General features: G+C 37.8%; 1 protein-coding gene across 5 annotated transcripts in view; it reads left to right on the plus strand.

The window, feature by feature from the left end:
• The window catches only part of MINDY1 (MINDY lysine 48 deubiquitinase 1), a 578,575-nt gene that overhangs the window by 229,367 nt on the left and 336,088 nt on the right, over positions 1-13,120 (plus strand). For all 5 annotated transcript variants that reach the window (XM_044080036.1, XM_044080037.1, XM_044080035.1 and 2 more), the window contains one exon: positions 8,133-8,190. In XM_044080036.1, coding sequence (XP_043935971.1) covers positions 8,133-8,190 — 58 coding nt within the window. The remainder of the gene's footprint in view (positions 1-8,132; positions 8,191-13,120) is intronic.

The following is a 13,120-nucleotide window of genomic DNA, read 5'->3' on the forward strand; positions in this document are numbered from 1 at the left end:
AGGTGCTTTTCCATGGTGCTGAGCTGTCTGAGGTACAAGTAATTAATCTTGAAAGGTCTGAACATTTTTTGAAGGAAGTGCAAAATTTAAAGGTACAATGGCAAGCAGTAAACTGAAAAATAGTCTAAAATTATGGAAAATAAGTAAGTAATATAGGCCTCCCTCAAAGCCTTAATACTTTAATGCATCTACTAGAACAGTGTGTGATATAATTTTATTTAAAGATGGTCAGTGCACCAGTGTAAAAAGGAACACAGACTATAGCATGTGCTTCAGCATGGGTATCCTTAATTTTAGGCTAAGTAATGGCTGTAGGTGTTCCTATCTGGAGGGTTAAACTTCATTTTTTTAAAGATGTACATACTTTTGTGTATTTTTTCTAAGGTAATTGGGAATGGGGTGTTTTGAAAATGTATTTAGTTTTTTTTTTTTTTTTTTTGGTGGGACAAAGGAAAGGGGAGACCTTGCACTAATTGCTTGAGGAGCTCCAGTAATGGTAGAAGAAAGGAAAAATATGACAATGGTAGGTATGTGGTAGTAAGGGGCTATTGGCAAGGGAGGTGGATTACACTGGTGTGTATTTTTATTCTACTGAAAACTGCCATTATGGAGCTTAAGAAATTTTTGAGAGAAATAACCAGCTTTCAGCAGGGAATATTACTTATAGGTGGTGACTAGGACTTGAGCTGCAATAGTGAGGATGTACCAGAGAGACATAAAAGGGAAAAATATAACAAATGAGGGTAGATTTCTGAAGAAATTTATGAAAATATTTGATGTAGAAAATGTGAATTCAGTAGTAGAAACGCAGACAGTTCAGAATTTACTTATTATTCCCCAAGGTACAATATCTGGGCTAAGCTAGATATAAATTCTATTTCAAAGGAACAGTTGCATTTAATTGAATGCTTTAACACATATCCAATTAATATTACAGCTGCACAAATCCTACAATAAAAAATGCAGAGTAATAAAATAAAAATGAGACACTGGCACTTTCCTGTTAAAAATAAATGGGTAGTGGACATTATTTGAGCGTTATTAGAGAATATGGAGCTATCTTCAGAAGTTCTAGCTAATGAGTGAGATAAAATAAAAATGGAGTTTAACAACAGGGTAGAAATAAAAGAGAAAAAGATTTGGTTAAGAAGTAATAGGAATTGCTTAAGAGGGACTGACAAGTATCGAACTATTGCAGAGTAAGGGGAATCTCACAGAACAAGAAGAGCAGCAAATGAAGAGTCCTAAAGAGAAAATAAGGGAATATCTGGATAAAAGTTTAAAAGAACTGCTGTTAAGCAACTTGTTTTTTGATAACTCCACAACACAAAAACTTTTAGCTCAGTGACTTAGGCAGCAGAAAGGGTTTTCTCAGACTCTGGTTATTTTTCTTGTTATAGGTTCACTGAGGTTTTGTATAAGTTTTAGAGATATTTTGGAATTTTTATGAAAATTTGTGTAAAGCAGAGAAATGTCAAAATGGAGAAGGAGCACAAATGGAAATATTTATGGAAGACTTGCTTATGCCAAGCTTAAAAGTAGACAAGGCTCATAAACTAACAGTTAAGTTAGCAGAAGATAAAATAAAAATAGTGATGTTTAATCAATCTTCAGGAAAGTGGCTAGGAACAGATGGCATTCCTGTGGAAGTTTTGGAGTTAGGATGGAAGAAGGTGATAAAGATCTCGAAGATTTTGTTTAACAAACACCATCATCTTGGAAGAAAGCTATGGTGGCTATACTACCTAAGGGTGGTAAGGAACCAGCAGACCTATCTTCATACAGACCCATCTCAATTTTAAACCATGATTATAAAGTGTTCATGTCTCTACTGGCTAAAATAATGGGAGCAGTATTTCCAAAATTGCTAGATATTCATCAGTGTGGTTTTGTGGAACAGAGGCAAACACTTGACAGTGTTAATAGAAAAGAGATGATCCAGATGGAAGCAGAATGCAAGAAAACACTGCTGCTGTTGGTGGGTCTCGATGCAGGGAAAGCATTTAGTAGAGTAAGCTGGGATTGTATGAGTAGGGCAGTGAAATATTTGCTTTCCCTGATGTAATAGTGAGGTTATTTAAGAGAAATATGAAGGATCGGATGCTATAATTAAACTGGAAGGGTTCCTGTCTGCTAAGTTGTGTTTGAACAGAGGAAACGGACAGCAGTGCTTTCTTTCCCCTTTATGTGCTTTATATTTAGAGCCATTGGCAAAGAAAATAAGGGAATCAGAAATGCAAAGGTATAATTTATATTTTAATCAGGACAAGTTAGCTGTATTTGCAGATGATACTATATTGTATCTGATTATTCCGGAAAAGGACATTCTGGTGTTGTGGAATATTTTGAGACTTTCAGATCTTTTCTGGATATAAAATTAATGAAGATAAAACAAAGGCTATGACCGTAAACTTTGGTTTAGAAATATAGCTGTGGTGAGTATGGATTACAAGAACATCTGTTATGGCAGCTAAGAATATGTGGGAAGAGACTAACAAAAGATTATACAAAAATTGAGATCTGGAAGTTCTTATTTATGAACTTTGGATAGCAAGATACAAGCAGTGAAAATGTTTTAGTCTCTTTCATTTTGTATATGGGTCAGGTATATATTTATCAATCAAAGGAGTAGTTGTGGACAGTAATTAATAAAGAGATGAAGGAATGTATCTGGGAGGGAAAGAGGGCAGGAGTTAAGTAGGATATGATGATTCTTCCAGTGGAGCATTGTGGTTTAGGATTACCTGATTTGAAGGGATATTTTAGAGCTGCATAGTTATGCATGTACATATATATATATATATATATATATATATATATATATATATATATATATATATACATATATACATATAAATATATACATCTGTATATATGTATGTATTTTGTGTGTGTGTATGTGTATATACATATTTATATTAGTAACACACACACACGTAAAATACAAGCAGAAAGTTATTTAAAATGGAAAGGGACGACAAAGTGAGGGGAGTTCAAGAAATAAGGAGATAATGGGATTTTGGATGCAGATCTGTTAATGAGAATATTAACCACAATACAGAATATTATATTCAGAAAGTATCCTAAGAACTAAGCCAACATGAGAATGGAGATATGAGATTTTGTCAGTAGGGATAACTGCAGTTAGCTGTACAGAAAATAGGCAAGAGGGAAATGGGATTTAGTGGAGAAAACTGCCAAAGGTTGCAAGGTATTGGGAACAAACGACTAGAGGAGGAAGGTAATAGAGTGGGATGAGGCAGGCTAGAGACTGTCTTCCGTACCAGGGATTGATATCAGAGATTTGATGAAGAGAAAAGTATAGGGAAATCTTAAGTGAAAGTCTTGCTCTTGTATGGATTTTAGTCTAGTCCAGAACAGAAGCTGCTATTAAAAATTGGGATAATTAGTAGGGCATATAAAATATTGCATGATGACTAGAAGAATTAATCAGAGGAGGTTAGAAAAGATTGGGAAAAGGGACTGGAAAAGCAATTTACAAGAGAACAAGGGGAAGGACATATATGGCTCCCAAGTATACAACACATCCCAGATGGTTGGTTCTTTCCCTGAAAGTGTCCCCATAGGTATCTTTATACCCCAAGTAGACTTCAGAGAATTATTCCTAAGGTAGATGGCAAATGTTGGGAGTTTTTATGAGGAAGAAATGGGTAACTGGAAACGTGTTTTGGGAGTGTAATGAGTTGGCAGATTTAAAACAATTCCTTATAAATTAATCTGTCATAAATATTGGGTGATCAAATGGCTGTAACTAAGGATTTGATTTTTTTGAGCTGGGACACTGGTTCTGAATTGCCTAGACACGGGCCTTATTATGTTTAATTTTGTTGGCTGACAAAAACAGCAGTTACTAAAAAATGGAAATCAAAATCTATACCAGCTGTATTTGAAACACTTAATATTATAAAATAGATTAAAGAATCGGAAGAGGGGTCTTTGGAAGAGGGAAGAAGGACATTACTTAGAAATAAATAGAAATTATGGGAGCATTACTTGCTGAGTATTGTTCATGAGAAGGAAAAGTGAGGTTTAAGGGAAAGGAGAGATTCTGCAATTTATGTAATGTTGGACTGATAATTACAAAGAAAGAAAAAATATGTAATGTATAAAAATGGAAACAGTTTAGTATAATTTTTCTTTACTGTTAATCTCACTAGTTAAATGTCTGTACTCAAAATGCCAAGTGCTGCCAAGCCCCCCACCCCTCAAAAAGACCGAAAACAAAGGAGAAGAGCAAATCTTAAAAATCAACCACCTTTAAACTTCTTTTTTCACTCCCCTGATCTTATATAGACCAACTCTGAGATTGCCTTACATAGGAGAAAAAGGAATGTTCTGAGAAATGTCATCTTGGACTTATTCTTTTGGCCATTCAGTCTCTGTATTTTGGGACTTACTGTAGTGGGTACTGGCATTTCAAATGGTTACCTTTCTGTTAATGGTTTGCCTATATCTTAAGTGATAATTTGATAAAGGTACTTTAAAAAAAGTCGCATTTGCCAGCCATTTCCCTTTGTCTGCCTTTAGATCTCCTCTTTTTAAACATTCTCTGGTTGAGTAGTTTTTAAAGGAGTGTTTTATATCCATGCACCTAGAAAACAAGTGACTCCTACTTGGGATCTTAACTTTATGCTTGAAAAACATGCCGTCTTCCATTTGAACCAGCTTATCAGGCTGATTTGTGGTTCTTAACATGGATGATTGTTTTACTGTTCTGTTAGGAAAGTGTTGGAGTTATGAGCATTTATGATGAGTCAATCCAACTCATTTTCTGCAAGGACAGTGTTTCTTTCAGAACTAATCCTTCTTTTATAGCTAAAGTTGTCTTGAGTTTACCTTGAGCCAGACTTTGAATCTTCCTGTCCTATTTCCTGAACCCAAGAGCAAGGAAGACAAGATTCTTCACATTCTGGATGTCCACTGGCAGCTTGGATATTACCTAGATAAAGCTCAAGCATTCAGAAAAGCTGACTAGCTTTTTCTCTCCTATGAAGATAACAGAAAAGGATAGCCATTGTCAAAGCAGTCTAATTCCATATGGTTGTCTCTTGCTGTTGCATTTTGTTATACTCGCCATAATAAGCCACTCTCAGGCAATGTTAGGGCTGTTCCACTAGGGCTTAGGCTTCTTCGATGCCTTTTTGGAAAGGGGTTGACTACAGGCAGCAAATTTTTTTCTCTGTTCATACTTTTACAAAACACTACAGACTGGATTCCTTTTCCAGTTCCAGAACAGGCTTTGCTTGAAGAATACAAGAGCCCCTGGAAAATGGTCCATTTTATTTTCTCCTCTACTCTTACTTGTAAGCTATGGTAATCCATGCAACAGATGTTCTAATAGATTGTTGTTGTAGTAGCCACCCCTTCCTTTAGTCATCTTTTTTGGTGTGACTTTTTTTTTTTTTTTTTGCCTAGTGTGGATGCATATACTCCTGTGTATGAAGTTTACTTTAGTATGTTTCCTGGTATTTGTTCCTGTCAGGGCTGTTGCTTCTCTTTCTTGTGCAGTAAAGCTGATTGTTTAGTGCTGTAACCGTCCTTTTATACTGAGTGTCCCTCGAACTCCTGGCATTTTGAGTGAGTTGAAAACGCCCTTTAGCTCTGCCAGTGCCAGGGGGTAGGACCCAAATATATTAGGATACTGCAGCTGTAATCTATTAGAACATTTACATTTTAGATGAGTTTACTTACACAGCCATACTGTCTGTCATAGTAGTGTATATATATTTTCATATCAGCTAATCCCTTGTTCAAGTTGTAATTGGAAATATTACCTAGGGAAGCTACTCTTTTGAGTTCTCACCCAATTTATTAAGTTTAGGACTCTGTTATAAGGGTAGAAGATGATGAACTGGTCCTATTACAGAGGCAAGTCATGTATTTCCCTTAATGAATGAGGTAAAGGACTAGGTCCATTTTCCACTTTGAAGCCACCCTCCTTCCCCTGCCACTGTATGTGTAAACTAGGAGATGATCTCGAGAGCCTTGTGTGTTTGGCTTCTTTATTTATTTGAGCCACATTAGTGCGGGCTAACAAAAATCTGGAGAGGGGTCCTTCTGTGCAGAAGCTTGCGTGTAAAAGAGGCAAGCCAAGCCATGTAACTTGGAAAAATTTGAGATAGAGAGCGAAGTCTTGTCATTCTTAGAGGCAAAGAAAGATGGACATAGTTCTGTACAACTGTTGTGGTAAGTACATGTCTTTCATTTACTTTTGATAAGATTGCAGTAAAAGGGACTGGGATTATATGGAGGTGTGTGAAATCATGGGGTGACATTGATTGCAGCCTCTATTGTAGCTTTTGCTGCAAAGCTTATTTGGGCATGTCTGTACCTAAGACAGTATTGTGCATTTACTGTAAACTCTCAATGCCATTTTTTTAATTTATTTTTAACTGAGGAGCCAAGTGGACACAGTTGTCCCTTTTAAAGGGTCTTTCATGTCTACTGTTTGGTTAAGTGAGTTACTCAATCACTCAGTAGGCAAATGGAAGCTGATGGAATCAAATCCTGGATTATAGGAAGCAGCCCATTAACAACTCATAGCTTTACTCCTCTGCTCTAACTCTCAGCTGGTCATCACTTGCATACATAATAGATGCCAGAGGTAATGACGTAGGCATAGTTATTCTGGCAACAGGGGATTTCAATCCCTATCCATTCATCAATTAAATTTATAACAGAAGTAATAAGATTGAAGACCCATATCCTTGTCTGTTGTAGTGTTCTTTTTGACAAATCTCATTATACTACATCTATTGACATTAAAGGTGAAATCATTTGCTGCTGCATCTTATGTGTATGTTTGGTAATCCATAGCCCATTTCCTGCTTTTACGTGTGAGAAGTATATGCATCACATTTTGGTTCATAGGTTCATAGATTAGTACTAAGCTAACTGCCCTTGCGAGACATTTTAAGCCTAGCCAATTATCCCTTGTGAGACTCAAACCCTGCACCTTGTGTTTGTAAGGCAAATATCTTAACCATTACGCCACCCTCCCAATTGCATTGTTGTATTAGGAGGGATGAATATTGTATTGTTATTGTCTTGCTCTCTAGTGCTGCCTCACATTGAATTGTGCATGTATTTTGAAGTATATGGCTGTGAACAAACATGAGGGGGGTTGCTATCAACTGAAGTACAGATGAGGTAATACATAAAGCCCCAAAAAACAAGATTATTGCACAATGCCACACTATACATTTTGGTGAGTGGAGGTAAGGAAATGACAAAACTCCTCTGGTTCCTGGGAGGAGGGGTGCTGTGTGTGCACACACGCATATGTCTTTATGTGCAGTGTGTGTGTGTATGTGTATGTATATGTATGTATGTATATGTGTATATATATATATATATATATGTGTACATATATATGCATAAACACACTGTGTGTATGCATATGTATGCACAGACACATACATACATACATACATATATATATATATATATATATATATATATATATATATAGATAGATATATATATAGATATGTATGTATGTGTGTGTGTGTGTGTGTGTGTGTATGTATATATATATATATATATATATATATATATATATATATGTATATATAGCCAGACATGCAAATGTGTAGATACATGCATTTGTATGCGTATATGTAATATACTTTCATTATGTATGTACATACATCTATATAGTATACAAGTGTGCATCTTTGTTAGGCATAACTGGGATGGAGAAGGAAGTCTTCATGCACAGTAATTGTTAGGATCATTGAACGTACAGTGGTGTTAAAAATGGGGGAATTCAAAAGTGTTGAGTAGACATTTTCTTAAGACACTAACACATTGTAGATTATACTGATATTTCCAGATGTAGGGGCTCGAATGGCAAATTAATTTGAAGTATGCAGATGTAGATATATGGTCATGTGAGATTTTTTATGACTTTTTTAAAATGCATTTTTTCTATGCAGATGAAAGAGGTAAAGAATATTTGAGTAAACTACTTAAGTGTTCCCTGAATCTTTTCCTCTGCAGTATGATATGCGTGAAGTGTCTCGTGTGAAGTAGGACTTGTATCCCTCAGGATGTACTACTGTTCAACACAAATGTGATGCACACAAAATTAATCCTTTTTGTTGTTTCAGGTTAAGTTACCTCCTCAAACGGAACTCATAACCACGGAAGAGTTAATGGCTCATCTTGGTGAGTTTTTAGTTGTACAACTTAGTAGTGTTTAAAATCCAGACAAAGGCATTGGGTAAGTTTAGATGTTCATCATATTGATCACTGCTGCAGTAGCCTTAGCTATATGGGCTTTTTCTTGCCATGGATATAACAGCAGTCCAGCTTGCAAAACTTCATGCGCTAAAACTGTCTGATAGGTCAAGCTTAGCTGATTAAAAGACGTTTGGTTGCCAAGCTTTTTAGAACTTTACTGCCGCTGAAAGGTATGTTCCTCTGAGGCTTTCAAGGATCAGCGGTCTGCTTGTGGTGCTCCTTGCTGAGCCGATGAGTCCTCTTTGGGGGAAAAACTTCCATTCATTATTTCTGTTTATTATTATTACTTTCTTCTTCTGAAAAGTTATTTTAAGGTAGGAATTTGTTTTAATGGACTGTCACAAAACTGTACTCTATTTTAAATGCAAGTTCTCATTTTTCCTCTCCATTTAAAAGTTATTTAAAGTAAATGAAAATAATTTTTCTCTAGAGAAATTGTTTTTATTTTGCTTTATGTAGATAGCAAAGTCTTCTAAAGTGCTTTTACTTTGTCTGTGAAAAAATAACTTTCAAAGATTTTTTGTTTGTCTGCATTTGCTGCTTGTTTTCCCTGGGGAAAAAAATACCATTTTTGTCTTGACCATGGAACAGTCTGCTGGTACCACAATCTGTCCTTTTCCAGCCACAAAAAAGAAAAAAGAATTAAGCAAGCAGCCTTTGTCATCACATCAGGCTAGCAGTTTGCCTCAGGCATAAATGGGTGAATGCTATGACCATTAGTTCTATCTTCAACTACTCATCTTTTACCCCAGATTCCTCTGATGTAGCATCTACAGCCACTGTAGACTGGGGGTTAGCCTCTCTGCGGCTGTTGGGATCTCTTCAGTGGGCAAGGGAGAGAGACTGTTGTCAACTCTGGGAGAAAGGGAACAGGTAAGGCTTCCCTATTTTGTCAGAATGTTGCGCCTATCCCTGTGCATGCTACTGCTACCATTAATAACACAGTTGGCCCCAGTTTTCCTTTGAAAAAGAAAGCGAAAACTAAATATTTATCTACTCCTCCTCAAATTTTGTTAGACAAGGGATATGCAGATAGTAACCTGAACTTTGCCCTCCATGTGTCCACAGTGGTGAGGAAATCCTTTTATGTGGCACAACTTAAAAGTAAAGGTGTGGCATCTGACTCCAAGGAAATTGTAGTCTGATTGTATTAGACCAATAATCAAGTACAGTGCGTCATTTGGCATGTACTTGACTGGGCACTTCCAGCAGCTGGAGCCACCTCAGATATTCCTCACAAAGAAAATACAGACTATAAACAATATGATCTATGCAAATAGACTAAAAGCCCATTCCCTTTGCTCTGTCTTCTACCGACTGTTAAGGGGTGACGTCTGCCTGACCTACAAGGCACTCGCAAATTTAGCCCTGATGGAGCTGCTACACATCCACAAGTCAAACAGCAGAAGGGTCACCCGATCTAGGAATCTCAACTTGGCGACTCAAACAAAACATGCTGGAGAGAGATACGTGTGTCTCACAGATTGCCCTTTTTTGGAACAACTTTCTAGTCACATTAAGCAGAGTCTTTCCCTGGCCCTCTTCAAACACAGTTTGGATCAATGGATGGGGAACCACAAATTCACACCTGGGGTAGTACCTTTGTCCCTTATGGACAGGGACAGTCTGTAAGATACTACATGCACAGGCACAAATCCATGCCATCCTCTTGTTCCTAGCTGGCCATATATTGGGTAAAATCTGGTTATACTGTCTAAACTAGTAAGGACCCTTAAGCCATTAGCCTAGTGATGTCCTATGAACCTGTGAGTACTGTTAAAATAAAGAGGGATATCCCTTTTCTTGAAGATATATTATATTCTGAATCTGGACAAGAGGGTGAAGGGACAGATACAAAGTTTTCTCTTCAGATTTCAAAATCTGTTTCCGAGGAGAGTTTAGTTTCTGACTCTCCCAGTGGGTGGGGGGGATTCTATTTCTCTGAAACTATTTCTAGAATGTGCCACTGTTTTCTGTGGGAGAACACTTGGATTTCTAAGTCTCTCAGAAAATAGTATGAGCTGATGCAAAAGGAATTTCTAGAACCTGCACCCATTCTTCCTGTTCTGTCAGCTTTAGAGGATGTGTGTGTTACGTTAATGCAATTTTGTGGACAGGCAGCCAGCTGCCCTTAAAAAGGCAGAAAGAGTATATAAAGTTCCTTAATCTTTTAAGTTTTTACACATCCTTCCCAAGGTGGATTCAGTGGCTGTAGCTTTAATTAACCCTTCTGCTGTTAAATTAACTTGATTAATTCCCATCCTACCATTTCTGATATGGATGGAGGGATTATTGATAAGTAAGGGGGTAAAAGTGTATGCTTCTGCAACTTTGACTTTCGGAATTTTGAATTGTTATGCTCACATGTTAAGATTTGTTCTAATTGTGAAAGTATGAGGAATGTTTTATCTGCTGTTTCTTCTTGTGAGAAAAATCTGCTTAAAATTTATTTTATTCAAATTCACTAATCATTTTATACAGGCGTGTGTGTGTGTGTGTATACTTCTGTTTTTTAGAACTTTGTATGGCTGCAGTCACAGATGCTGATAAAAATGAAATTTTAAATTCTGCTTTGGATAGAGATTTAGTTTTTGGCCTGTGCTGCAGAGGGAATCCAACAATGTGATGAAAGGGGTAAGTTGATACAGGGGATCTCTTAAGATTTTTCAGTCCTCGTTTTCCAATGTATTCTTTAACTCATTTTCCAGTTTTGGTAAGAAACAAAATAAACAGTCTCAGCAAAATACTGATACAGACATTTAAGAAGACATATCAAAGGTGTTCCATGAAGAATGCTAGAAACTCCCAAAACCAAGGATAATCCATTAAGTCAGAATGATTGTCTGTGTGAGAAATTTTGTCCCCCCTCTCATCCTTGTAGCTCTTTTTTTTCTTCCAGAAAGTCTGAAATCTCTACTTTTCTCTTTGACAACAGAAAATTGGTTCTGAGGTCATTCATCAAGGTTACAGACAGCAGTGGGAGGAAATTCCTCCTTTCCAGGGCATAATTTCTTATCCTTCAGACCAGACTATTGTTTACATCTGTCATTCATTGCATGTTGTCTCAGGGAGCAGTTGAACCAGTTCCCCCTTCCCAGGTGAGAAAGTGATTTTATTCAAGGATTTATTTAGTGCCAAAGAAAGAAAATGCTTAGAGACCAGATGTTCTTCGTGCTTCACTGTTGTAGTCATCACATCTGGGTTATCTGCTTGCTGTAGCCCTCAGTTGGCCTGATTATCAAAGTCTTGGGTCCTGCGTCGGTTGCTGTCTCATCTTCCATGACGTCAGGTAGTCAGGGGTATAAAGCATGCAGCCGACACCATTTTATCAGTCTTTCTTGCCGTGCGGAGCCCAAAGCAGTAGCATTTCGCAAGTGCTGGTAGGCCAACTCCTGAAAATTTCTTTTTCGAGTTTCAGAACCGAAGTCTTCAACTAAGCTAAGTACCCCATTGGGGAAACTTTTTCTTGCTCTAAACCGGTCAGTAAAAGTTAATAATTGTATTGTATAATTGTTAATAATTGTATTTCTTGTGGAAAGCAAATACCTCATAAAGATCTCCATTCATACTGCATTCCTTGCGTAAGCCCAGACCACAACGTACCTTGCTGTCGGTTTTTGCCCTATTTAAACAACTATCTATTAGTCGTCTGTTCATTTACACTTCTAAATATTTTGGTACGCGGTTCAATTATCCAGAAATGGCTTCGGTAAGCCACCCGACTACCAATATTCTGAAAAAAATGCAAAGATAAAGACAGACAGAGACAGACTGCTTAGGTCCAAACCTGCCTACAACGCTTCTCCTAAGCTAGTCGCCAGTTCGCCGGTACTCAGGCGCTTTCGCAGCCCCTGATACCCACTACTTCAAATTCGCAGGCCGCTACTGAGACCCATTCGGAGTCCGGTATGCTGCGAGATGCTGCTTCTACTGTGGAACCTGCAGATGTCTCTACCTTGGATGGGTCCAGAGCCGCTGTGCAGGCATCGGTTTCTGAGGGTGTATTCAGGCCTACTGACTTGCATATTAAACCGACGCCATCTTTTTTCTTCTAGGCCGAAAACTCAATCTGTACCTAAAAAAACGACACCCAGACCACATGGTCATACCCCATGCCTAAAAAACAAATGATAAGAATGGCTGAGGACCTTATTACTCTAATCAGGGGAAGCCACCCTTCCCTCTCTGAGACCTAGGACTGATTTCCCTTCTGATTCTTCTGATCAGGATTCTGAAATTTCTGTTTTCTCTGATCAGGATTTGCCCTTATCTACCTATGAGGATTCTGATGCAGAGGACTCCATTCCCTCTGCTTCCCCTCCAGAGGATTTCTCTTTTGGTGAAACCTTGCATACCCTTAGGGAGCATTTCCGCTGGGAAAGCCAGGATTACTCTGACTCCAGTAAGAGGCTTAGGGAATTCTTACTCCTGCCTCAGCACATGCCTTTAGCTATCCCTCCTGTACTGGACATTGTAGATGATGCCTTCTTGGAATCTAGCCTGGACCCTGACTCTTTACCTCCTGCTCCCATAAAACTTGATAGGTATTACAGGGTACCTGACTCTCGCAAGTTCCTCTTTAAAAATACTACTGCGGATCCTGAGACCATTTCACAGGGACCCAAGGGCATTAAGGCTACTACTGACAAAAATCCTATCCCCTCTGATAGAGATTCCAGGGCACTTGATAGATGGGGAAAGAAGGTACACACTTCTGCTACTTTAGTCATTCGGGCTTTAAACTGCCAGTTTCATATGTTAAAGTATCAGCAGCATATTATTGGATTGCTTAAACAGAAAATGATGATTCCTGACTGTGCTGAAAATAAAGAATTACAGGATTTAATGCATTCTG

Source organism: Protopterus annectens, chromosome 8.part0, assembly GCF_019279795.1.
Source record: "Protopterus annectens isolate FY-2018-M chromosome 8.part0, PAN1.0, whole genome shotgun sequence".
Lineage (NCBI taxonomy): Eukaryota > Metazoa > Chordata > Ceratodontiformes > Protopteridae > Protopterus > Protopterus annectens.